This window comes from Neofelis nebulosa, chromosome 14, assembly GCF_028018385.1.
Source record: "Neofelis nebulosa isolate mNeoNeb1 chromosome 14, mNeoNeb1.pri, whole genome shotgun sequence".
Classification (NCBI taxonomy): Eukaryota; Metazoa; Chordata; class Mammalia; order Carnivora; family Felidae; genus Neofelis; species Neofelis nebulosa.
Window position 1 is genome coordinate 82,697,471 of NC_080795.1, and position 25,503 is coordinate 82,722,973.

The following is a 25,503-nucleotide window of genomic DNA, read 5'->3' on the forward strand; positions in this document are numbered from 1 at the left end:
CGCCCATCGCCGCCGGGAACTGCAACCCCCACAAGGCCCCGCGGTGTCGGCGCCTCCGAGAACCCGTAGCGGTCCCGCGCACAGCCTGTCGGGAAGCTCAGCTCCGGTGCCCGGGCGCGAAGCACGATGGGACTTGAAGTCCGCACAAGGACCGAGCTCGCGACGCTGGCCGAAGGCTTCCGGAGGTTCCGCCCGGGCCCTTCCCTGGGGTGGGTCCCGCGACCACTGGCTCAGCCAGCCGCCCCTCCCACCGGGACCTGGGCTCCCTCGGGGCAAGGCGACCAGCGGAGCCGGCGCTCCACTTCCGGGCCGACTTCGTCCCGGGGCGTGAGGTGCTCCGTGCCAGTCTTCCGGCACTAAACCTGCACAGGCGATGCCAGGACCGCGGAGCAGGAGAGCCCCACTCTGTACGGGGGCTGCTCAGGGCAGGATGTAACCAAGCAGGCCTTGACGAGCACTGCAAACGCCTTCCTCCCCTGTTCTCCAGCAGGCCTGAATTCAAGGCCCCCTCTGCCCATCCCTTCCCCCAGGCTGACTTCCGGGAGACAATAAGCACAGGACCACTGTTACACAGGGACTTTTGGGGCCAAGAGCATCTGCACCTTTATCCCCACGCTGGGTGGCTAGGCCTGAGACACCAACAAATCACTCTATAAAACCCAGAGGAAACAAGGAGCAAGTGCAAGTCCAGGGAATAGGGCCAAGGTCACGCAGAAAGGTCACTGTTATCAAAACGCTCCTGGTCATACACTTCAGCCACCACCTTGCGGCCAGCAAACCAGCGCCCATTGAGGGCCTGGATGGCCTTGTGAGTCTCGGAGGCTATGGAAAACTCCACAAAAATCTTGACGATGATCTCTGCGTCCTCCTCCTCGCCCTGCTTCTCCTGGTATATGATGACACGGTTCACAGCACCAAACTTGCCACACTCCTCGGTCACCTCCCCCTCCAGGTCATCGTCGATGTCCTTGGGGTCCACCATGTTACGCAGAACCATCACCGTGGACTGTGCAGGGGAGGGGACAGCTGAGAGCTATGGCTGGCTGGGTCACCCTGCCCCACCCACCCCAGTGGCCCCGGATGCCCACCTCCTGCTTTCGGAGCAGCTTCTGCATCACCATGTGGCGGGCACTACTACCGGAGATGCTCATGTGCTCCTGCTCGCTGAGCATCTCTGGCCGCTCCGACTCGGGGAAGAGCTCCTCCTCCTCCTTCTCCTTCTTGGGCTCCAGGAGACCCAGCGTCGGGGGGCTGGCCAGGATGGGGTTCACCACTCCCACAGAGGGGATGGTGACCGGAATGGGAGGCCGGGCTGGGGTCACACCTGCAGCAAACCCACCAGGTCCACTGGTCACTCCCCCGTCTCTGCCCTTCCCAGGAAGGAGTGTAGCACCACCTACCCGGGCCTGAACCATGGCCTGTCCTGGCCACAGAGGGCTATGCGCAGAGGGGCAGGAGAAGAAGGGAGGCCCTGACCCACCCAGGCTCACCTGTGATGACTCCTGGCGCCTGGGCAGCCATGACAGCCTGGGGCAAAGCCCCCAGAGGTTGGGCCAGAGTCAGTGCAGGGGACACCAGTCCAGGAGTGGCCAGGGTACCCAGCACCGCTGCTCCAGCCACTGCTTCCTGCAACTCAGAAAGCCACCACACTCAGTCCCCGATCTGGCTGCCTCCACTCAAGACCACCCAAAGAGCCAATCCCCAAAGGATGAGGGAAAGAGGCGCTGTCACCCACAAATGAACCACACAACTGCACCAGCCCTCACCTGAGCTGTGATCTTGGCTGTGGCTGCAGCTGCAGCCACGGCAGCAGCAGGTGGGAGGCCTCCGGGTGTGGCAGGTGTAAGCAGGGGCATGGGGGGTGTGACAGCCTTGCCCACCCGCAAGTACTGGCCACCCAGATCAAACAGGTTCATGGAAGACACGGCATCCTGGGATGACTGGGCCTTCTCATACTCTGCAGGGCAGAGGCAGCAGTGAGGGTTAGCCCCAGTGCCAGGTGGGCCCCACCCTCACCTCCGTCTCCCCAAACTCACCAATGAACCCATAACCCTTGTGCTTGCCAGTTGTGGGGTCCCGGGCCAGTGTGCAAGATTTGATCTTGCCAAAGGCCTCAAATACGCTCTTGATGTCATCGTCGGAAAGATCCTGGTGCACAGAAGCCACGTAGATGCGGTTGAAAGCTCGCGCCTCCTCAGCCAGCTGGTCTATGATAGGCTGGGCCTGCCCTATATTGCTGGGTCTGCCCACCTGGGAGAGAGGCAGGGGACAAAGAGTCCCCAGTCAGCCCAGGCCTGGCCACTTCGGGCTGCTCTGCGTCTCCCAGGGGACTGAAACTAGAGCACACCCGACGTCCCGGCCCCGAGGCCCACCTCCTTGGCCCCTACCTTAATGTTCCTGCCTCCTAGCATCACTGAGTTCATCTGCTCCAAGGCGAGCTGCGCAGCTTCTGGGACCTCGTACTCCACAAAGGCAAAGCCCTGGACACGTGAATGTGTCTGTCGTTAGGCCAACAGGGCCCGGGGTGGGGGTGGGGCGGGGTGGGGAGGGGCAGACTAAATCTCACCTTGTGCTTCATGGTGACGGAGTCCCAGGACATGTCAATGCTCTTGATGGGTCCGAAGGGAGCAAAAGCCTGGCGAATGGTGTCCTCCCCAAGCTCATAGTAGATGGAACCCACGTAGACCCGACACATGATGGCCAGCGCCCGCTGCCGCTGAGCTGCCATCTGGAGCAGGACACAAGGGGAGAGAGAGCCACTGGCTTGTGAGGGGGTTGCAAGAGGCTGGGCAGCCCGCTCCCCTCCTGGCCCACCTACCCAGCTCCGCTGTGGGGAGAGCTCCCCACACGGCAACAAGGTGCAGGCTCAGCTCCTGCAGTCAGGGGAGCAGGGGTCAACAGGACCCCACCCCCAGGAAGGAAGGCCAGGCCCAAAGGCAGGACACGGACGCACCCCGGCCCATCCAGGTCCTGGGCAGACCGGCAGCAAAGCCGACAAGCGGCTGGGAGGCAGGGCTGCATGCCCTCCCACCCTGCCCACCTTCCAGTCTGGGGGCCAGGTACCCCAAGCTGGGCTAGAAGATCCTCCCAGGGTCCTGGTCAAGTGCTCTAGCAGAAGAGGGAAGGGGAAGCCATCCAAGCTTCAGGGACCCACTGGTGTGGAGGCAAGAGAGGGGGCAGAAGACAGGGCAGCTACTGCCCAGAAGAGAGCCCAGGGGAGGAGGTCAGGAGCCCAGATGGGGGGCTCCCTGCAGAGACAAAGGGCAGCTGCTCATGCGGGGCCAACTCAGGTGGGGGCTTAGCATTTGGCAAGCCCCCCAGTGTGTTGGACACCTGGCAAAAAAGGGCTGGCTGGAGCTCACCCCTGCAGCCCCCAGGCCCCGCCCCCAGAAATGTCAGAAGGTGGCAGAGCTGCCCAAAAGGGAAGCCCCAGGGCTCCGTGGAGCAGGGAGGGAACAGGCCCAGCGGGCCCAGGACTCTGCTCGGGCAGACGCTGCCTCTGTGCCACCGCCGCCGCCGGGGCAAGCTTGGGCCCAGGGACCTCCCCATGCCCCTGAGGGGCGGGGTTCCCACCCCCGCCACCGCGCACATGACATGCCGGGCAGGGGGGTTCCCAGAGCCATATGCAGTGGGCGGCCAGGAGCTGGGCCCCGGGGAAGACATCAGAGGCCCAGGGCAGGCAAAGAAGATGGGATCCTGGCTCTAGTCCCTCCATAAACACGGGCTCCCCTCACCCTCAAAAGGCTCCCCGTAACCAGAGGCTAGTTTCCCTCTTTAGACACCAACCGGCCTCTTATGTAGACCAGACCTCCCCCTCCCTCAAAGAGGAGCCTAAAAATCAGATCCATGTGTTCCCCCAACTAGGAATTTCCCCCCAAATGGGACTGCCCTTCTCAAACTGGGCTCCTGACAAGTCGGCCTCAGGCCCCTGCAGAGACCAAGGACCAGCAAAGGTGGAACTACGTCCCCTCTCGCACCAGACACCCCACACATACACCATCTACCCCTCAGGTCAAAACCCCCCAAGATAACAGCACATCTCCTCTCCAGGGTGGGCTTCCCAACAGCAGGTGGGCCAAGAGCCCTCCTCCCTGACGTCTCCCCATAGACAGACACTCCTCAGCGAGGACGTCGGGTCTGTCTGGCCCTCGACAGGGCCACATCTCCCCTGTGAGAGCAGCACACCCAGGGATGACCCCCAGGGGATGGAGCAGTGTCTCTTTCCCAGACTCCTCCGCCCACGGCAGCCAAGGCCACAGCCACCGCCTCTGCCTCCTCCCTGGCCCACTCTGGGCTCAGCCCCTGCCTGCTCCCTGGCTGCATGGCCTCTACCCCTTGCTGACAGCCAGGCCCAGAGGACCAAATTCTTGCCCTTCCCTCTCCTGCTTGCTTGGGACCCCCCCAGCCCCCCGCCCCATCCATCCATCCTCCCTCCAGGGTCTGATGGGGCCGGGAGTTAGGACTCGTCTCTCCTCGGGGGCCTGACCCCAACCCAGGAGCCCGGGCAGCCTGGAGACCGGCAGAGCTGAAGGCCCAGGCGCTGCGCCTCGTGCGTGCAGGCGACATGGGTGAAGGTGGGCCTGGCGTGGGCAGCTGCCCTCCTGGCCTGCTGCCCTCCGCAGTTACCTGGCCGGTTAGTTTTAAGGCGGGACCTCAGAGCAGATGGAGGCCTCCCCAGGGGCGGTCCCGGGTGGGTGCCCGCCCACACCACTGGCCCCGCCACGCCTGGCGCTCTGCTGCGCTCGTCCCGAGCTGGCGGGCAGGGCCGGCTAGGGGAGCAAGGTCCCCAGCACGCGGGCTGCACTGCCCCCCTCTAGCCCTGACTAAGGACATGAGCCCCGGAAGAAGTGAGCATTTCTATTGACCGATTGCAAAGGTGAGAGAGGATCTCCAAAGCCCATTGTCACTGCTGCCATCTGAAAGACAGTAAAGACAGAGTTCAGTCTGTTGGAGCCGAGCAGTCTCCCGCTCTTGTCACACCTCACGCAGACAGCGGCAAGGCCCGGAGTCCCCGCCCTGCCAGGGAGGCCCGCCTGCCTTCCCAAACTGCCGGCCAACTGGCCAGCCGCCGGCACCTGCCCAGGGGGGGCCTCAGAGCCCCAGGTGCCCTGCCCCGCAGCCTGGCCGGCGGGGCAGAAGGAAGGGAGGGGGAGGAGGGGGGGAGGGGGGGAGGGGGAGGAGGAGAAGGAGGAGAAGGAAGAGGAGGAGGGTGCGGACGGAACAAGGTGAAGAGCCAGGGCATCTCCTGGCAGTGTGGATATCTGAGGGCCGGGCAGGGGGGCAAGGGGCTCGAGGCCCAGGCATCAGTCAGCCTCTCCCTGGCCTCTTCCCCACAGCCACTGCGGCTTCCCGTCACAGGGCCAGAACAGGGCCCCGTTGGAAGTGCTCCCAGCCTGTCCTCTCCATCCCAGACCCCAGTCCGGGTGGTCTGGGCTCACTGCAGGGGTCGGGGCCTGACACCTCTGATCCGAGGCCGTGGGGGGTGGGGAGGAACGCCCCTACATGCTGCACCCTCAACTGGGCGCAGAGGCGACCTGAGGCAACGCTTTCAAGTCCAAGAGGAGGAGCCAACTCAGGGTGCGGGGCAGGGCTACAGAGAAGGGTGGGAAGGGGCCGCGGGCACTCAGCAGATGGGTAAGGCTGGGCCACTCGTGCCTCGCGGAGAAGCCTGGGCGTCCCAAGAACGAGTCCTTGAGAAAAAGAACCGCGACACCTCGCGGGGACGGCCACAGGCACAGGAGGAGGAAGAGAAGGAAGAGGAGGTGGGTGGCGGGGAGGGGCGGGCGGAGGCTCCCGGCCCGGGCGGGCGGGGCCGGCCTCGGGCGGGGCCGGCTCCGCGGCCGGAGGGCGGGGCGCGGGCGGCTCACCTGCAGGTTGGTGAGCTGCTGCTGCTGGTGCGCGATGGTCTGCTTCACCAGCACGCTCTTGATGCTCTGCTCCATGGCATACTTCTTGGCCTGCGGGAGAAGGCGGTGAGGAGCACTGGGGGGCCCGGCCTGCGGGAGATGCGCTTTCCTCCGCCGCCTGCTCCCCGCCCCCGCTGTGCCCTGGTTCCCCAGCAGGTACACTCTCACCTTCTGGAGGGCCTCTTGCTGCTCGGGCGTCAGAGGAGGCAGTCCCAGCTTCGCGGTTGTGTTCTGCCCGTTCTCCATCTTGATGGAGTCCGTCCCCTGGTAGTAGGGAGCGGGAAATCATTAAGAATAAGCTCAAGGCCACCCCACGTGGCCCCAGGAACCCCACCCCACCTGCCTCCCCCTACACCTGCACGTGGCCTCGGGCCCAGTCCGTTCCCAGGGACAGACAGCTCCTAGTCACGGGCTGTCCCTGGCCTGGCCTAGATATGCGTCTGCCCCTCCGCCATCCCTGTGCCTGTCCCTAGTCCGCCCTCTCCCAAGACTCCTGAGCAGGACACACGCTGAGGAAGGCAGGTACGTCGGGGCCCGTGGACAACCCTGAACAGTTTTGGGGCCCAGGCCACAATGGCCTCCTCACGAGATACCGAGACAGGCAGCGAGTAGTAAGAGGGGCCCATCCCTTGGAGCAAGCCTGACCCCAGAACCTCAGGCCCACACGGTACAAGAAAGCTGGCCTTAGCCATCCCTTAGAAGGAAGAGGGGCCATGGTTCTCTGGATGTGCTGGGACTCCTCATTCCCGGACTGCCTGTCACCCGCCTCTGCCCTCCACACCGCCCCACAGACCCAGCCATGGTCACAGACTCAGCTTTCCTGATTGGGTGGAGTACCAGGGACCACTCAAGGAGCAAGTGTGGGAAAGGACCTCCCTCCCAGCATACCTTCAGGCAGCGCCCCATCCCCTATCCCTGCACACTGTTGAAAACCTGGACTTGCTCTCCCAGGCCACCACAGCCCCAAGGAGGACTCCAGTCTCCTGGGAAGAGAAGCCAGGAGCAGACCAGCCACAGAAGAAAAGTGGACCTGCCAGCACCCTAGCCAGGTGAGCATGGGGACCAGGAGACATTTTGGGGAGGGGGGTGGGGGGGGAGCAGGCACAGCCTGCTGCAGACCAGAGCGAATGCAGCTAGGATTAAGGTTACATTCTTTCTGCCAAAATACATTTCTAAGCTGTGTGCAGGCGAAAAAATACAGTTCTGTGAGCAAGAAAAAAACCACAGCCATCAGACCAAAGAGTACGTGTCTCAGGAGTCAGACCACACCTGCCTGCCCAGGAGCTCAGAGGGCCTGGGGCTACCCCAGCAACCGCAAGGATAGACCACCACCAGCCCCCTCCAGAGGGGATGCTCTGCAGCTCCCAGCACAGCCTTGGGAGGGACAGCAGAGGAGACAGACAGACCCCCAGCACAGGCATGATGAGCAAGGACATCAGAGGAGGCAGGAAGGGGCCAGCTGACCCAACCCCCAGGAATCCCCATCCTGACCAGCCCAAGAATTAGGTTTCCAGCACAGGATCAAAGGGCAGAAGGGGCCTGGAGGTCCCTACTCTGGCGACCCAGTCTGGCCCAGAGGCTTGTCCTCTCTACCCTCCCGGCTGGCCCCAAGCCAGGTTCTCCTTAGTGAGACAAAGGCAAGAGTGCCAGGGGCTGTGACTCTAGAGCAGGCTGTCACCATGGTAACCAATGCCAACCCCCTTTCAGCCCCTTAGAAACTTTTCAATCTCCTCTTTGTCTTGGTAAACAAAAGGCCCTTCTCTCATCAATCAGGGCAGGGGAGGGCTGGCTAGATGGACACCCTGGCCCCTCTGCCCATCTGCTTCAGCCCCCATAACTTCCCAGGATCCAAGCCGCATATCACGGCCAAACGTCCCCTGAGTGTGTGGGGGCCTGCAGGAGGGTCCCACTCCAGCCGGCCCCCAGGCCACCTTGTTGAGCCCCCACTGGAACCCGCTGGGGGCAGGCGCTGCCATGGAGAAGCACAAAGAATCCTACTGCCCAGGGACAAGGACTGGCTCCACCTCCCATAGGACAAGCTCCCAAGGACAAAGAAAGCGGAGCAGGACGAGATCTGCCCAGACCCACTCTGAAGTCTGGCCCGAGTCCCATGCAGACCCCGTGCTCTGACTTACACATGTTCTGCTTCGCTGTTTTATCTAAATTCGAGGTCTGAAGTGAAAATCTCTGTTTCTGGCTCTTAACACCCATCACACTCTGAAAGGGCACATCTGCCCTCTTCTAGGACACCCGTGGCGAAGGGCGTGCACTCGCTCTGGGTCAGCCCCCAGCTAACCATCATCACTATCTGCCCGACGTCTGAAGACACGAGGCTGTGACCCACCACAAAAGCAGGGCAGATGCTAAGGGGAGAGCCAGGCCTGAGGCCGGGTGGTGAGGGGACAAGACAGGTGCCTGCATCCAGAAGGTAGAGAAGAGTCCCTAGAGCTCCTCCCACCCCACCCCCACCTCTCTAGGCCCAGGGACACGCAGGCAGGCGGGCGGGCGGGCGGGCGGGCGGGCGGGCAGGCGGGCAGGCGGGCAGGCCTGAGGGCAAGGACGGTTAAGGTCAGTACCTGTGGAGGTTTCCATTTGTCTCCCGCTGCCACCACTGCCGCCGCCGCCGCTGCCGCCGCCGCCGCCGGCTCGGACCCCCCTCCTTGCTGGCCATTGACCTGCTGCAGGCAGGAAAGAGATGTTGTAACGGACAGTTATAAGACCCACCCACCCCGGCCCTCTCTCCCCTTCCCTAGCTAAAGGCCAAGTGTCCATGGACGAGAAAGAGAGGCAGCAGAGGCACAGGACAAGACCAGCTCTGGCTTGGCCCCTGAGCATCCGACAGTGTCCCACTCCACCCCACACCGCCCATTCCTCCAGGACACCTGCAGCTGATCAGGGTCCTGGCAAAAGGGGCTGGCCTGTCAGAGTCTAGGGCAGCCCAGAGTTGGCAATGAGTCACCACGAAAGGACAGGACAGAGGATAAGAGCTCCTGCCCCATGTCGAGGAAAGGCATCCTTCCCTAGGTCTAAAACTGCCCTCTGGCCACACAGCTGAGGTCTTAAAGATCAGTTCCTTTCCTGCCGGCAGGCTGGGCCAGGCCACAAGGGATGACAGGGGGCACAGCTGGCCATCCCCCACATCCCCCCCTGAGGCAGACAGCGGAACCTCTCTAGCTGCCTGCACACACGTCTGGGCCGGCCCCATGGCTCAGCATCAGTCCCAGTGCCTTCCACAGGCTCTGGCCAAGCCCACACCCCAAACCCTTCCTGAAGACACCTCTGAGGAGAGCTGTTCTCCGAATAACAGGCTCTGGTACGTGGTCTGCACACACAAGCCTCCCTTCCCCCGCAAACTGTCCGGGGCTGTCTAACTGCAGGGAGGGCAGCTGAGAGCTTGGCCATACTCCACACCCAGAGGGGCATGGAGCCACTGCCAGGCAGAGATAGCCCAAAGGAGAGAACAGCTCTCAACTCAGCTCAGCAGGAGCAAAGACAGGCCACAGGCAGGAGGCAGCAACGATGGGGGCTGGGGGACTTGGAAGGGCCCGGAGATCTACTCCACCTTCTCAGGCCACACAGCGGGAACTGAGAGCACAACACACTTTCCCCACTCCCAGCTCACAAGACCCACAGACATCTAGGAACACAGGGGACAACCACGCTTACCCTGGGAGCCCTGTGCACAAAGCCAGAGGCTGGGATGACTTGGTCAGAGCTCGTCTCAGGCCCTCTAGCCCTAAAGAAGACGGCAACACAAGCCTGTCTGTGCTGGACACACGGCCAGTGGGCACAGGAGCTGTGGCTAACCCAGCCCTGCGCCTTGCCCAGAGCTGCACCACTCAGTTGCTGAGCTCAGCACCACTGTTACTTAGAAACGATGCCCCACAGAGAGCCAAAGGATGGGGGACCCTTGTGGCATGGCCCCACCGACTGGGCGTATGGCAGCTGGGGTCAGGGTCCATGTCTGGCTTGCCTCAAGCACCCTGGCACCCCCAGGAGCACATCTGGAGCCGAGGCTGCCCTCTCGAGGCTCACAGCAAGAGCTGACTTCAGGTCTGCGAAAGCAATCCAGCACCTAGGCCTGTGAACAGAGCCAACCCGAGGGCACATTTATCAACGACTTCTTGCTCTCCCAAACTAATATAATAGCCAACATAGGAAACAGGCCATTGCTGAAGGTAGTACACGACTCAGAAGAGACTTCTCAGGAACAGTCAGGCCGGCAGGGGAGACCACAGGAACATGCCACCACCTCCTCGGACACAAAGGCGCTAGTCCCACAGAGCCCACGGTTCTGCTAAGAAAGCTTGGAGAAAACTGCTGTTTATGATCACAGATGGCCACGTGCTGTCACCCTCTGGCAATGAAAACAGGCGGCTTTGCAGTCACAAAGCTCCCTGTCATCAGGCAGCAGTGCCTCAAAGGGTGAGAAGTCCCCTCTGGGAGGCAGTGCGGCCCTGTGATTCTGGGCCCCAAACTCCAGCGCTGCCACTGCTCACCGGCCTAGGCTCAAGACGAGTACTTCCATCAGAAATGCCAGAGAAGTTAAAGTAATTACTTAACGTGTCCAAGACTCGGCCTCTTCAGGCCTGTGTCCCGGGGCTGGCAAGCAGGTTCAGTGAGTCACCCCGTGTAAAGTACTCAAGGCTCTCCCGGCACAGAGCAAGCAGCTCTAGGTCTTAGCCATCATCAGCACTGGTACAACACCCAGCGTCAAATCCCCAGAGCAGAGCCACTGCGGGACGCCCTCCGTCTGTTCAGTCCTCTATACACGGTGCCACGTGGTCTACCAGACGGCTGGGCTCTGTGCTGGGCACTTTGCAGCAAAAACCAGGCAAGTGGCACCTACATAAGAAGACTGCTGTAGTTCACGAGCACAAGAAGAAACCACCAAGCGAACGCAGGATGCGAAGAAAGGCACCGAGGGTGCTCCGCTGAGGCAGCCAGGGAAGGCCGACGAGGTAGGTGCGGACCATCTTCAGAAGAAGAAAGCACCGGTGCCCACAGGGAAGGGAGAGGGTCTGGCGCCCCTGCCGCATAGATGGAGACCAAGAGGAATGGCTCCAAGTGGGAGCGAGCCCAGTGGTCACAGGTAGGGAAGAACGGAGTGATAAGTCACAGACACACGATGCCACCAGAAGACCACGCCCCTAACGAGAAGGGGCCGTGGCCTGTTTCTGCAGCCAACAGGTGGAAGGCACAGAAGGGACAAGCGGCACTTCCGCATCTTCCTGCGTCCTTCCCTAGTGATCGCTGTCAGCCAAATTCGGTGCCACTCTATCCCCACGTCCCACAAGAGCTGAAGCCACATCTCAGGACAGCACCTGTGCTGCTCAGCATGCACGGACCACGGGACAGAACAGGCTCTCACTATGCCCGACTGAGACCGAACACAGGCTGTCTAGAGAGCCACCCACTGGAAAGGTCAGAAGAGGAACATGTCAGACCACAGCCTGGACCTCACTCCCAGAATCTGACGTAAGCCTGAGACTGTACGGTTTTCGGACACCCGCCAACGTATGTACGTGTCAACCTCTTGAGAGAATTCAAATGAGCAACAAACACCCTTACGGAAAACCTCGGTTTGCGGGACTCAGACTCACTGCCCGTGGCCACCTCTACTGTGAGGTCACCTCTGTCTGGCACCACGCCACAGCGCAACTGAGCCCAACTCATCCCTCAGTGTCCGTGAGTGCAGGGCGCTGCCAGCTCCAGCCTCCAGCACCCACCGAGGCCAGCGCTCGGTGTCCATGCTGCCGCTGCAGGAGGCTTGAGGGAAACCAGGCACCCACTCTTCACTGGCTTCTCCTCCTCCACATTCCACACTTTCCCAGGAGTCTGGGTCCTCGTCTCCAAGCCTCCCTCTCCTTCGCTGTCCAATTCTAACCACTGTCCGGGACAGTCGCCAAGTCCTCTATCTCCGTCTCTTTTCTAACTTCCTCTCAGGCAGGTCGTTTGCTCCTGTGCTTTCAACAGGGAGCGGGACACGGTAGAAAGAGGACAGTAAAGTTAGCAAGGTCGGAGAATCACATGCTGGGCTCCCCTCACAAGCTGGGGCCTCCCCCCACCCCCCAGCCTGTTCCTGTCCCAGTGACTCCCAGTGACATAGGTCCAGCCTCCCTCATGGGTGTCGGCCCCCAGCAGAGGGCCTGGCCAAGATCTAGTTCTAACCTAAGTCCACTCCCTGACCTCAGGTGTCTTCCCCATCAGTCCAGCGTCCAGCCACCTGCAACAGGTGCCTTCTCTGACAGACCTCACCATGTCACCGTGGGTATGGATTAGGGGCAGGTAAGTGTAAGGTAAATAAAGCAACGGAATGATGTTGTGCAAGGTCCAGGAGAACAGTCATTTAAACCGAATAGGAAGAAAAAAGGGTCAAGGGAGACTTCACCATGAAGTGTGGTGTATGTAAGCGTTCTCCATCAATGCTAATCGCTCCAGGTGACTGAAAGGTAGGGGAGCACTGAGCAGGGGAGGGAGAGGCTCCTTCCGCTGGATGTCCACACCACCCTGAGCACAGGTCCCTCGAGCTCACAGTATACATGGGCCCCGTGGGTGGCAACTGGTCCTCAGGGTCCGCCAGACCCCAGAAGGGGGCCGGGACTACGTCTAGTTGCCCACTGTGCCCCCAAGTGCTCGGACAGAGCCTGGGGCAAAGAAACTGCTCAAGAAACGTGATGCGAGAGCACATTCTCTCCTTCCTAAGGAAGCCGGGATGGAGTCCCTGTTAGCTGGTAACCACTTCCCGCGGAGCATCAGCGGAGAGCAGCAGAGTCGCAGCTGTGGATGCAAGGAGCCAAGGCCACCACCCTTCCCACCGGGCCAAGATGCCTTCCTACAGGCCCTGCACGCCTGGCGGCTCGTTCCCACGGACAGGAGGAGACGCCATCACTGCCAGGAGCCCCGCAGTCAAGCCCCGGCCACAGGCGCACCCGTCGGCAGAAGGGTACGACAGCCGCCCGGCTCCGCCCTGAGGCTGCGACTCGGCGGCGCGACCCGAGGCCGCTCGCGCAGGCCCGGCCGGCCGCCCCCCGACCGGGCCGCCCTGGGCGCGCCTCACGGCCCCCAGACTCCGACCGCCGGAAGCTGTAGCCCGCGAGCCGGAAGCTGCGGCCGCGGGCCCGGCCCCGCCTCGCGCCCGCCCCCGCCTCCGCCTCGCCGAACCGAGAGCCGCGGGGGCCCGGGAGCTACCGCTGCGTCCCCAAGAGGCCTTCGGCGCCCTGGCCCGGCCGACGACCCACTCCCGCCGACCGAGCGGCGGCCTGCGCTCACAGGCGGCTCACTTACGAGAGCTATGGTCGCCGTCGCCATCTTGCGTCCGTCGCGGCCGCCGCGCGCGCCACACGCTCCTGCTCCCTCCGCGGTCTCGCGCGATCTGGTTTGCCAGCGGACGCGCCCGGAGAAGGAGGGAAGTCTCGCGACAAAAGGCCCCTTCGCCCTCGACGAGGGAAGACAGAGGAATGAGCTTCCGGTGTGGGGAGGGACCGTTAAGGGCCCGAAGAGGAGCCGGCGGACGGGGCGGGGCCGGGGCCGTGTGGGCGGGGCCGGCGGCGCGCACCTCTTTCCCGGTTGCCTCACACATCTTGTCTTTCGCAGCGCTTACCCTTCGCCGGCGGAGGGCCGTCCGGGCTCGGTGTGTCTGTTAGCCCCTCGCTTCACCCTCCTGCCCCTCCTCCCGCCGCTGCTCCACTTTTCTGCCTCCTTAACAGAAAAACGGGTGATGTGTGTGTCTCCTGCGTCCCCGCTCTCACCCAAGAGGCAGGACAGAGGAAGTTTGGATCCCCTCCAGGGCTGAAGAAGTCCCATCTGCCCAAACGATCTTGTTGAAAGAGGTCACGAAGAGTCGCCATATTTCAGAGTCAGATTTCAAGTTACATCTTCTTTGCGTCGTGCCATCTCTGAAGTCAGCATGCGCCTACCAGTGAATGATGTGCCTTCGTTTAATTAGCCTCATTCTCTTTCCCAGTGAGTCATAAAACAGCAGTGCATCTTGAAACTGATGGCGTCATAGATTCAATGACATGCAGTCGGTAGAACGGGAATCCAAAAGACAGGCTGTGAACCCATCCAGTGGGAAGGGCCTGCACCCAGAGTCCCCATCGGGGCCTTGAGCTGCCCTAGACGTCTGCCATATGTCACACCCAGCCCCAAGACCGTAACACAATGAAGCCACATCTGTAAGCTCAGTGAAATTGTCAGTCCAACAACTTCGGCCTACCTGAGGCAACAAAGTGTCTTTCCCAGTTAGGCAGGTCTCTTCTCAATCCTGGGAGGCTTTACCGTCTAGTTAAACAGGGTTGGATATTTTCTTCATACCCCTCCCCTCTAAAATGATAGAATTTTATAAAGACAAAAACCCACGAACACAGAAGTGAAATATTGTGGAACTGGAGGAAGGTGGAGAAGGGGGCCTGTTTGGCCACCTGGAGGTTAGCATCTGAGGGGTAGTGTGTGAAAATGCAGCTGCAAGAAAGAGGAGACCCCCAGGACCTCTATCCCTACTGGCAGTGGCTGGGCTGTCAGAGCAGAACCCTGTTCTGAAAGGGAGTGAGATTCTTGCCCTGTCCCCACCTCCACCCTGGCTCGAAGTCTAGCCCCCAGCATGTGCCCACCACAAAGCTCAGAGCTCCTCTCTGCAGTAGCTCCTGGCTCAAAAGAAGACTGGCAGCTGGAGGGTGCTCAGGAGAATGGCCTGGCTAGATCCCTGGCCTCAAAGCTCACCAGGCAATAAGCCCCACCATTAAGATCGTATCACTCTTAAGAGCAACTGGACAGCCCAGGATCACCAGACACCTAAGGAGAAGGAACAAAAATGGAAATGGAAAAGGAACTCAGAAGGAGCAGAGACAATAAAGCAAAGAGAAAAAGAAGAAAAGCTAAACTCATATCCTCAGATACTAGAGAGGATGTTGCATCCAAAATCAAGAACAAGCAATATATTGCACACCTGAAACCTAACACTGCATGTCAGCTAACTGGAAGTAAAATGAGAACTTTTTTAAAAAAGAAAAACAAAATCAAGAACAGGAGGCTATAAAGAAAGAATATTCAGCAAATGATAAAGAGTGCTTACAAATGAAAAATATGGGAGGAAAATGAACAATTCAGTAGAGGGTTGAAAGATACAGTTGAAATCTTCTAGGATGTATAGAACAAAACCAGATAGGTAGAGAAGACCAAATGTAACCATAATCACACTGATCAGTATTCTTCAGTGCTTAGAACTGGACTGGCACTTCAGTGGCCTCCATGATAGAGAGGGATGGGTGAAGTAGTGAATGGGCTGGGACTTGCCACCACCACCACTGCAGGAGAGTGGGAGGCACAAGCACCACTGTCTGGTGGCAGCTTCCCCTGTGACATTTGACATTGACGTATAAGGCATTCAGAGTGCTTGTGTTCTGGGCACTGTTCTCGTTACTTTACAAACATTACCTGTGTGATCTTTACAATGATCCCATGGAGTGGGTACTGTTATTATCCCATTTTTACAGACAAGAAAGTAGGGGCATGCCATCATACCTCAGGAAGCGGAATGGCCCCACAGCCTATGCCCTTAACTACCGTGTATTGTGCCTCTCAAAGCTCAACATCTAAATAATAAAAATTCCTCAGAATAAGAAGGGGAAAGTCAACCAAAAAAAAAAATTCCTAGAACTGAAGGATTGGGATCTCTGGACAACAGATAAAAGAGAAGTTTTCAATGAAGAACTATCATTGAGGAGGGAGAGAGAGGAAGAGGAAGTGAGAGAGACAGAAATCACAAGGGGTCAGAATTCAGAAAGGCATGAGAATTCTTAGGACTAGAAGAAAATCACATGATACTCTCAAAATCCTTGGGAGAAATAATTTTCAACTTAGGCAAACTTTTGTGCCTAGCTACACTAACAAGCAGATGTAAGAGTAGGCTAGGGACAAATGGGCAGACTCCATAACTTCCCATGTACCCTCTCTCAGGAAACTTGGAGAATGTTCCTCCTCAGAGGGTGAAGGAAGGAAGATGAGAGCTAAGGATCCAAAAGAGAAAGGAGGTGCTCCAGGATGCTGGTGAAGGAACAACTAACTCATGCTGACAGCTGGGTCACAGGCCCAAGAACAAGCAGCCTGGGGCAGGCAGAGAGCTGGCACAGTGGGGGCTCTGGGAAAAGATGAAACTGAGAAGTCAGTTATGCAATGAATCTCAAGTATTGAGAGGTTCACACTTCAGTAGGAGAATCTAAGAATGAATTCATGAGACATGTATAGAAAACTAAGCAAACCAAAAAATAAGGCAATTATTAACTCCAGGCAAAACAAAAAGTTGTGCAAGAAAGCAAATATAACCCTAGGACACCTTGTTCTCTGCTGAGACCTGCAGTAATGAAGCTGTAATAATACCCACCACACTGGGATGATGCTGGGTCAGGAAAATGAGGCTAGTGATCCTGCTCTTCTCCCAGGACACCAGCCGGGGAAGACCTTAATGTAGAAAACCCAATAAAAAGCAGTAAAAGCATGTGTCGTTTTGTGGAAGATGGGTTTTACACGCCCGAAGAAATAGCTAAGAGTTAAATTTGGAAACAGAGTTGGAGGCTGCATTGGTTATTTATTGTTGGTTAAAAAAAAAAAAAGCATTCCACTTTTAAAACGATATGTATATAACTTTGAAAAGATAAAAGTTAAAATGAAAACCTCAACATAAGCATGATTAAATGGAGCCATGATAGTATTGATATTTTTGCGTTCAGTTTAATCACGGGTACAATCTGGGGCGCCTGGGTGGCTCAGTCAGTTGGGCATCCAACCTCGGCTCAGCTCATGATCTCGTGGTCCATGAGTTTGAGCCCCGCATCGGGCTCTGTGCTGACAGCTCAGAGCCTGGAGCCTGTTTCAGATTCTGTGTCTCCCTCTCTCTCTCTGACCTTCCCCCATTCATGCTCTGTCTCTCTCTGTCTCAAAAATGAATAAACGCTAAAAAAAAATTAAAAAAAAAATCACGGGTACAATCTGTTATGCATTTGACACTCAAATTATTCTAAGGTGATAGCATTAGGATTTCCAACCGGACGTGTAAGTTATTTTAGATTTGTTAATTAAGTTGGAAGATGTAAGAATTTGGATAACTTTGTAGAGTATTGGGGTGTTTAAGACAACTTGAGATTCACCATGTTTGTACATTTAATTTATTTGAGACACCTTGGTAACTTGGTTTTGGTTTGGTTTTTGGTTAGGGCAATGTGGTAGGTGGAGAAAGGACACCTTCCCTCCAAGATGTCCGTGCTGTAACCCCAGAACTTGTGAATGTTACTTTATATGGCAAAAAGGATTTTGTAGGTATGATTAAGGAACCTTGCGGTAGGGAGATTATTCTGGATTATCCAGGTAGACCCAACCTAATTACATGAGGCTTTCCTGGCTGCAAAAAACCAGACAGACGGTTCATGAGAAAGACTTAACTAGTTGTTGCTGGCTTTGGAGATGGAAGATGGGTACGTGAGCCAAGGAATGTGGTGCCTGTGGAAGCTGACAATGACCTTCAGTTTCTTTCAGGGCAAGAAAATGGGGACCTTGGCCCTACCATTGCAAGGAAATGAATTCCTGCCCAGTGCCCACAGCTTGCACCATGCCTGACACCTGCAGACCCAAGCTGAAGGAACAGAAAATGGAAACCTAGGAAATGGCTCTAGGCTCCCCTAGAACTTCCAGAAAGGAACATAGCCTTGCTAACAGCTTGAGTTTAGTCTGGTGAGACCTGTACCAGACTTTTGACCTGCAGAACTATAATAAATTTGTGGTATTTTAAGCCACTAAGTTTGTGGTAAATTCTTATAGCAACGACAGAGAACTAATGCAACCGTGGGCTTTCCTGATTTGATACTAGAAATACTTAAAAAGGAATCTGAACGCACTAAATGTATACATGCGATTTAAAATGTTTAAGAATGTTTAACTCAATTTGAAGACGGAGGGGAGGCAGTCTGGGAGAAATGAGGCCAGGGCAATGAGGGGTGGGAAGGAGTTGAGGGGGAGAGACGGGGAATCAGGAGCTGACAGTCTCAGGACCTGGGAGGCAGCCGCCATGGGAAGAGGTGAGGGAGGTAACAAAGGGGGTAATGGGTTTGAGAGGAGGCACAGTGAAGAGCGGGTATCTGCCCGAGCCCAACCCATCCAGGCCAGGGAATGGAAGAGAAAAGAGCCCTTTGGAGGGGGGGTGCAGGGACCAGAGAGTATCTGCAGAGGGCTGGCAGATCCCTGTCTCAGAGCAGTGGAAAGTCTGAAGGGGGCTCCATGGCGGGTCTGCACTGGGCAGCGGTTGGAGGGCTGTGCAGAGGCCACATCAAACTATGAACTTGGGCTCCTGGAAACTTCTCTGTCAACTGCTTCTCCTGCCAGGTTGTGGCCCTGTCCTGTGCCCAGCACTGTGCCTGACGTCTGCAGGTGTGGTGCCACTGGCTTAATGTGGGGGTTCCTCACGTGGGTCTGTGGTTCCAACAGGGGGTGGAGCATTTCCCTGGCCAGACATCTGTCCAGAACACGGGTCCCCCACCCTCAGCACTGGGCTTCCCTGAGGGGCAGCCTCCCCCATGCTGAAGGTACAATCACTGGCCGGATATCCTGGGGTGGGGGGAGAGCTCTGGCCAGGAAATGGTGGACACGGGAAAGGATTCTGAGTTGTGGAAGCTGGCTAGGTGGGGGGGGGATCCTGATCCTAAGGACATGTGGGACCTAACGACTCCCCTGACCCCCAACCTAGGCTCCTTCACCCCCTGATCGTCCCCCTGTAGCTCCAAAGCCACCACCTTCCCCACCCCACTCCAGGGCCTCCTTGGAAGCTGTAGAAGGCAGGTGTTTGGTCATCAGCCCCCAGCATGTAAGCAGAGGACAGCCTCTGGTCCTCTGAACCCTGGGCCAATGCTGAGCTTCCCCATGCGGGCTGCCAGGGCTGGTCCCTAGGGGCTGGGGTTGGGAGGTCACGGCTGAGCTCCAAGGTACTTGAGGAAGGTGCTTTCCAGGAAGGCAGCCAGCTTGGTCCGGTCATCCTGCAGGGTGGGAGGAAGGCGTGGGGTGACAGAGGGGTGCAGACTCTGCTGTGCCCCCCTCCCAGCTGGCCGGGCTGGTCACATACCTCGTGAACGAAGCCATAGTGTACCAGCTCGGCAGCAAGGTCCTGGGCACTGTCCGCTGAGGCAGGGACGTAGGCAGGGGTGGGGCAGAGGCGTGAGGCCACCGCCTGTGCCCACACCCGCACTCATCCCTGCCCAGGGCCCCGCCCGCCCGGCTTACTTGGGAGCAGGTCGTAAGTGAGCTGCCGGTGCAGCCGGTCCTCCAGCACCAGAAGCAGAGTGAGCTGGGGAGGCAGGAGGGCGCGGTTGGCTCCTAGAGTCCACCCCATCCCCCACTTCCCTTACCCTGTACCTCTGCGGGTCCCAGCGCCGGCCCTGCTCACATGCCAGCGGGCCTTGTCCTCACTTCTCTCCAGGTTGCATTGCATCTGGATCACCTGGGGATAGGGGCGGATCAAGGTCACCCTCAGAGGCTTGACCTCAGCACCGAGTACAAGGGCAGATGCCACCTTAGGGGGCCCAGAAGGAAGAGTAAGGACTGGAAACGGGGGTAAATCTCTAAGGAGAGCCTAGAAAGCACATCTCACGTCACATCACATCACATGAGTGGTCTGGTAAGTTAAGGAAAACTTCCAGAAGAGTAGACACCGAGTCTGGGCAATGAGGGAGAAACAGAGTTTTCACAGGTGGAGAGAACACCTCAATAAGGAGCCAGCTGGGACAGCAGTGGAGGAGAGGGGTCAGGAGGAACATAAAGGAGCAGACACAGGGGGCGCCAGCGGGGCCAGGCCTCAGAGCACCTGGGAGTCATGCTGAGGACCCCCCACCATCTCTGTGGGCCGCTTTGGACGTTAGCACATGAATCCTGGCTGCACTGTGGAGGGAAGTCGGGGGGGGGGGGGGGGGGGGGGGGGGGGGGGGGGGGCGGTGAGGCTGAGCAAGCCAAGGGCAGGGAAGCAGAGATGCCTAGGGGTGGATGAGATTCCCAGATGGAGGCTGCTTGGAACACAGCAAGGATGGGGCAGGGATGGGGGGCTGGCAGGCAGGGGGTAGGTGGGGGGGGGGAGGCAGGGAGCAAGGGGAGGGGACTTCAGGGGGCAAGGAGCCTCTGAAAAGGGGGTATCCTGGCTTGTCTCCTACCCCCAACAAAAGGGTCAGCTGGGACCTGGTCTCTGGCAGCCGGGAAGAGAGCTGAGCGGGGGGGGGGGGGGGGGGGGCGCTCAAAGCGCCTGAAAAGGGACCCCTGTGGGCTGTGGACAGGCCTGAGGATGGGCACCATGCAGCAGCAGCAGGGGCTCACCTTTCTGGTCTCTGAGTCAAAAGGTTCCGGTGTCGGGGTCTTGGCCTTCTGGGTCTCCTCAGGCGGTGGGGCCAGCACTCGGGGAAGCCCCAGGGGTCGAGCAGCGGCAAAGTTCATCAGCGGGTAGATCCCATTCCTGGGGATACACTGGGGTGGCTGGGGGCCCAGGCCTGGTAGCCACCGGATCCCCAAACTTAAGACAGCTCTCACCTGACATCCTCCAGGAATTTGTCAAGCTCCAGGTAGGAGACCTCTGAGTACCTGGCATGGGGGTGACAACCACATGAGGGCAGCCAGTCCGCCCCGCTGGGGGGTGGGGGGGGTGGGGACAGGACTGGGGGAGGGGCTGGCCGAGAGCGGAGGCCTCTGGGCAACAGGCACTCACCGCCACTGCAGTGGGGGCCGGGGCGGCCGGGGAAGCTCCGCCAGGACTGCATTCAGGTCCACCGCCTTGGTCTTTTCCTCCACCACGTTCTCAGGCATGAGGTCTGCAGGCCACAGGAGCAGTCAGGGCAGCGCACCCCGAGCCACAGGTCCTGCCAGGGCCCTTCTCATGTCCCGCCCCCCCCCCCCCCCCCCGGCCAGGCCCTTGGTGCACCCCCAGCCTGCCTGCCCCTCACATTGGTGCTGGAGGAAGCAGTGAGCGGCCAGGAGCTTCAGGGAGTGCACTTCGAAGAGCACGCGGTGGAAGAGGAGGTTGTGGGCTGAGGGCCGCCGGCTGGGGTCCCGGGCCAGGCAGGAGAGGATGAACTCCTGGGGACGTGGAGGGGAAAGGCCGAAGTGGGTGGAGCCTCGGTGCTGTAGCTCCACAGGGTGAGGAGAGGAGGCCCCTGAAGTCCCCAGACCCCAAGGGTCCCGTCCTCCAGGCTCTTGTAGGTCAGTGTAGCCTAGCATAAACCCCCCTACCCACAGACTGCCCCTCTTTTGATTGCGTCCGTTCAGGCCCAACTCCAAAGATGACCTTCACAGCTCTCTACCCTACTGCACACATGTCCTCTGTCGCCTCTCATATCTATTCCGGGCCTACTTCTCACCAGCCTCATCTAGTCCCATCACTCCTTTTTTTTTTTTTTTAAGTTTATTTACTTAATTTAAGAAAGATAGAGAACACACACACACACACACACACACGTGTGTGTGTGAGCAGGGGAGGCACAGAGAGAGAGAGAATCTCAAGCAGGCTCCACACTCAGTGAGGAGCCTGACTTGGGCTTGATCTCACAGACTGTGAGATCACGACGTGAGCCAAAACCAAGAGTCAGATGCTTAGCCGACTGAGCCACCCAGGCTCCCCAAGGCCCTATCACTTCTGACCCCAGAAGCCATGTGGTCAAGCCAGACAGTCTAGAGAGATTGTGGCTACAACTACATCCCCCTACAGCTCCCTATTCCCCTTCTCCCCTACCCTGCCCCCCCCCCCCACACACACACACACATAAGCTGGAGCCACATTGCCTCTACCTTGTTTCCTGGAGGCCTAAAGGCAGGGATGCGGGGTAGAACACTGGGTCTGCCACTTCTCCCAAAGCCTTGGGCAAAGTACTTGGCCTCTCTGAGCCTCTTTCTCATCTCCAAGACAGGCACAACGGTGGTGCTCACACGAGGAGCATCCCTCTGGTCTCCCCTTCCTTAGAACGTGCCTCAGAGCCTTAGGGCGGTGGGTAAGGGCCTCCTGCGGGCAGGCCTTTGGGCACCGGGGCTGGCATACCCCTCAGCGGCACCGGCCCGCTGCACCTCCGGGCCTGCTCGAAGCACCTTCCTGGCCCTACCCGGAGCACTGCGAGTCAGCCGGGAGGGGCAAGGCAAGGTGCTTACCCGCATGTTGGGGTCGCTGAGTGAGTGCCTGGCGCGAGTGATGGCCTCCTCTGTGACCCGGGTGTCTCCATTGGCTTGGATCTCCAGCACAGCCATCTGGGAGGCAGGGCCAGGTCAGGCGTAGAAAAGAGACAGCACAGGTAAGAGGCAGGGTGAGCTAGCTGGGAGGCCACAAGGCCACCGGGCTGGTACCTCCAGTGCACACATCCCAAAGGAGAAGATGTCCACGGCAGTGCCGTCAGCCACGTCTGAAAGTGGGGGAGCAAGTCAGGCTGGGTGCGGCACACGAGGTGTTCGCGGGGCACGGCCGGGGCGCCTGCATTCTGGACTCACCGCCGTACTCTGGTGGGAAGAAATGCAGGTTCCGTGGTTCCTCACGCTCCACACGGATAGGGCTCCGGAGATCATCTGGGAGTGCTGTGGAGACAGGCGAAGATGAGCAGGCTGGCCTCCCCGTGCCCTCCATCCCCCCAGGGCCCCCACGCACCATTGGAGAGGATGCGGTGCCACACTGCACCCACCACCGCAGGGAGAAAGAGCAGGCGTCAGCGTGGTGGGGCGCCGCGCGTCTTCTGCCCACGGCTTCCGGCAGCCCCCTCCTCCCCCTGCAGCACCCCCCCCCCCCCAGCCCCGCCAGCACCAGAGCCAATCTTGACGAGGCCATTGTGTTGTATGAAGACAGTATCGCTGGTCAGGTTCCCGTGGATGATGGGGGGGTTGCAGGCGTGTAGAAAGCTGCAGGGGGAAAGGAGAGCACGTGCGGTCGGGTCAGGGGTCACCGGGGGCCGTAGGCGTGTGGCGGGGTGAGCCCAGACCCTCACCTGAGCGCCGACAGGATCTGTGTGCACCAGCGCTTCCAGGCCTGGTGGCGGATGGACTCTGTCCGACCGGTGCGGGAGAGGCAGCTGGGCCTTTGGTGCCCACCCTGCACCCTCACCTCGCATCCCTGCCCTGGCCCCGGCCCGTTTAGGTCCCCGGAGCTGCCCCTCGCCCACCTCCCCAGCGCAGCCCTGTCCCACTCCCCATACCCGGGCGTTCATGGCTTTGTGGTTTTTCTTGGTCTTCTTGAGGAATTGCTTGAGGCTGCCTGACGACACGTACTCGGTGATGAAGATGACCTGTGGGGCGGGCAGGCTCCGCCAACTGCGGGTGGATGGCTGCCACCGCCCCACCCCCACCCGGCCTGTGGCCACATCCCACCCCGTGGTGTGCCCGTGGTGTGCCCGTGACCGTGGCTCACCCGTGCCCGGGCTTCCGAGGCATCCAGCCAGTGTTTGTGCAGCTTGACAATGTTGGGGTGGTCTACCAGGGCCAGCTGCTCAAACATGGTCTGGATCTTCTCCTGGGAAGGGGGGTGCGGTCACGGGGTGGTGGGGGTGGGGGGGGCCGCGGGCGCTCGAGGGGTGGGCAAGCCTCACCTCATGGGCTGCGAAAGCCTTCCTGTCCCCGAAGTGCAACTCATTCCACACCACCTCCACCCCCTCCTCAGTGTCCATGGCCAGGAAGGTGCTCTGGACCCCTGGCATGTTCCCCTGGTTCACCTGGCAGTGGGGGAAGGGCGTATGAGTGTGCTGATCTGTGTCAGGAGACGGAGTGGGGGCTTGGTCTCCGCCCACACCCTTGGAGGGGGAAGCTAGCTTGGGGTGCTGGCTCTGACCCCCTCTAGGGGAAGCCGCGGGACTGGAGGCGGGTTGGGCTCTACCGGCCAAGTGGTGGTATCCAGGGGCTGGGCCGAGGAGATTCGGAGCGAGGTTCGGGGGATTCAGGATGGTGTTGGGGGCGGGGGGTGGGGGGCGGCTGGTCTGGTCACAGAGGCACGGGGAAGTGGTCCTGGGAGGAGGCTGGACTTTAGGAAATTGGGAGGGTCGTCACCAGGGCGTGGGGACCAGACCAGACGGGTGCAAGGGCCGCCCAATTAGGGGGCTGTCTGCGCGAGGCCGCGGAGAGGTTTCTGGCCTCCCGGCTTGCCCAGCGGTCCCACGGCCCCGCCGTGGCCTCCCGGGCCCTCCGCCGGAGGTGGGGGATGACCACCCTACCCCCCTCCTCCCCCCTCCCCGCTCCGCCGTGCCCACCTGCTCCCGCCGCTTCTGCCAGCGGCCGCAAGGGCTCTCCTCCAGGATGTCGCTCTCGTCCTCGCTCTCATCCTCCCGCTCCCGGTCCCGCTCCCGGCCCCGCCTCGGCGCCGGCTCCGGAGCCGCCATGGCTTGGCTGGCCCAGGCCGCCGCCCTCCGTGGGATCCGCGGCCCCGAGCCGCCGCCGCCGCCGCTCCCAGCCCGCCCTGGCCCAGAGCCCAGACGCCCAGGCGGGAGCGGAGCCGCCGACTGCCGCCGGGAGCCCGCGCCCTGCTCCGGGAATTGGGAGGCGCGGGCGCGCGGCCAGCCGGGGGTGGAACCCGCCCGCCCCTCCGGAGCCGCCTCCTGGGGCCGGAGCCCTAATGGAGATTCCTGGCGGAGGGCAGAGCCCGCGCTGGCCCCGCCCACCACCGGACAAGGCCACGCCCCGGCCACACCCCAGGCCCCATGAAGGTGAAGGTCCCGCCTCCGGCCTCCCCACCCCCCCCTGCCCCGCTACGGCCACGCCCCATCTGAGGCCGCCAGCCCCAGGCCCCGCCCACCCCCAGGTAAGGCCGCGCCCTTTGGCCCCGCCCCACCCGAGGGGTCGCCCTGGGCAGAGACCCCACTCGCGAGCCCCATCCCTTGTGAGGCGCCCTCCCAGGCCGTAGCCCTGCCTAAGGCCCCGCCCCAAGGAGTCCGCCCAGGCTGAGGCCCAGCCTATCCGGACTAGAGCCCGCGCCCCGGGCGTCCAGCTCCGGTCGGGGTAAGACGCTCCTGCAGCAAGCCTCCGCTCTCAGAAGAGGCCACGCCGCCAGCCGGAGTCCAGCGAGCCGACCACAGGGGGTTCGGCGCCGGCCTGGAGCCGTGTACGTCGGGTCCTCCACGGGCGCTCCGTGACCTGCATGGACCGGGCCCGGGGCTCCGGGAAACGCCCCTGTGCAGCTCTTGGAGCCGCAGGTCCTTCCCGCACCACTTGCCCACCACCCTCGCGCGGCACCGCGGTTGTCTCCAGGCTTCCGTCCCAGGGTGGGCCCAGTGTGGGCCCAGTGTGGAGCGCGGCCTGGGGGCTGCTCCCCGAGGGTCTAGGAGAGGACCTGGGATGGGGCATCTGGAAGGCCAGCTCTCCTGGCGCGTCGCGCCTCCGCCAGGGAACACGTGGGAGGGCCACTGAAGTGATAAACACACCAGCAGGCTGACCGGGAGACTTTAATTCATGATCACAACCCGCCCCGCCCCCCCCCCCCCCCCCCCCATCCCGCCTGCCCTTCTGGGCTTGCCTTTCACTTGCTCGGTCACCTTCCCACACTCGAAAATGCCAATTTATTCTTTTCTCTTGCGGTTCTGCTGATGGCTCCCCTGGCACAGAGGAGCCCAGCGTGGGGAGC

At 60.3% G+C, this 25,503-nt stretch overlaps 2 protein-coding genes across 13 annotated transcripts; both read right to left on the reverse strand.

Moving 5' to 3' along the window:
• Window positions 1-578: 578 nt before the first annotated feature.
• PUF60 (poly(U) binding splicing factor 60) lies at window positions 579-13,356 on the reverse strand. Of its 9 annotated transcripts, none has more exons than XM_058699350.1 (12): window positions 13,194-13,356; window positions 8,483-8,581; window positions 6,075-6,170; window positions 5,868-5,957; window positions 4,866-4,916; window positions 2,567-2,728; window positions 2,388-2,480; window positions 2,037-2,250; window positions 1,767-1,957; window positions 1,491-1,626; window positions 1,089-1,324; window positions 579-1,006 (listed from the first exon to the last, which is right to left on the reverse strand). In XM_058699350.1, exons 1-12 carry the CDS (start codon window positions 13,215-13,217, stop codon window positions 707-709), a joined length of 1,692 nt encoding a protein of 563 aa, XP_058555333.1. In that variant the 5' UTR covers window positions 13,218-13,356; the 3' UTR covers window positions 579-706. The 9 variants fall into 9 exon arrangements, with proteins under 9 accessions (XP_058555333.1, XP_058555332.1, XP_058555339.1 ...); XM_058699349.1 differs by having other exon boundaries at window positions 8,483-8,584; XM_058699356.1 differs by lacking the exon at window positions 13,194-13,356 and adding an exon at window positions 12,839-12,855 and having other exon boundaries at window positions 8,483-8,584.
• Window positions 13,357-17,050: 3,694 nt separating this feature from the next.
• On the reverse strand, window positions 17,051-24,479 carry NRBP2 (nuclear receptor binding protein 2). 4 transcript variants are annotated; one of them, XM_058699357.1, is made up of 18 exons: window positions 24,137-24,476; window positions 23,483-23,605; window positions 23,305-23,406; window positions 23,093-23,182; window positions 22,886-22,926; window positions 22,705-22,799; window positions 22,552-22,575; window positions 22,398-22,481; window positions 22,257-22,312; window positions 22,065-22,160; window positions 20,870-21,002; window positions 20,635-20,737; window positions 20,460-20,510; window positions 20,250-20,385; window positions 19,333-19,386; window positions 19,170-19,233; window positions 19,012-19,067; window positions 17,051-18,925 (listed from the first exon to the last, which is right to left on the reverse strand). In XM_058699357.1, exons 1-18 carry the CDS (start codon window positions 24,263-24,265, stop codon window positions 18,857-18,859), a joined length of 1,506 nt encoding a protein of 501 aa, XP_058555340.1. In that variant the 5' UTR covers window positions 24,266-24,476; the 3' UTR covers window positions 17,051-18,856. The 4 variants fall into 4 exon arrangements, with proteins under 4 accessions (XP_058555340.1, XP_058555343.1, XP_058555341.1 ...); XM_058699360.1 differs by having other exon boundaries at window positions 23,483-23,640; window positions 24,137-24,240; XM_058699358.1 differs by lacking the exon at window positions 23,305-23,406 and having other exon boundaries at window positions 24,137-24,479.
• Between the last annotated feature and the right edge of the window lie 1,024 nt (window positions 24,480-25,503).

What these genes read in the sequence shown, in the direction of transcription:
- NRBP2 (XM_058699357.1), bottom strand. Translation starts at nt 24,265, where the DNA reads ATGGCGGCTCCGGAGCCGGCGCCGAGGCGGGGCCGGGAGCGGGACCGG. An exon ending in ACAAAGCCATGAACGCCCGG is followed by an intron (nt 22,927 to 23,092) that starts GTATGGGGAGTG and finishes ATCCGCCACCAG; the next exon opens with GCCTGGAAGCGCTGGTGCAC. An exon ending in CACTTACGACCTGCTCCCAA is followed by an intron (nt 19,068 to 19,169) that starts GTAAGCCGGGCG and finishes TCCCTGCCTCAG; the next exon opens with CGGACAGTGCCCAGGACCTT.
- PUF60 (XM_058699347.1), bottom strand. Translation starts at nt 12,597, where the DNA reads ATGTGCTCTCGCATCACGTTTCTTGAGCAGTTTCTTTGCCCCAGGCTC. An exon ending in AGCAAGAGGCCCTCCAGAAG is followed by an intron (nt 5,958 to 6,074) that starts GTGAGAGTGTAC and finishes CTTCTCCCGCAG; the next exon opens with GCCAAGAAGTATGCCATGGA. An exon ending in AGCAGCTCACCAACCTGCAG is followed by an intron (nt 4,917 to 5,867) that starts GTGAGCCGCCCG and finishes ACTGTCTTTCAG; the next exon opens with ATGGCAGCAGTGACAATGGG.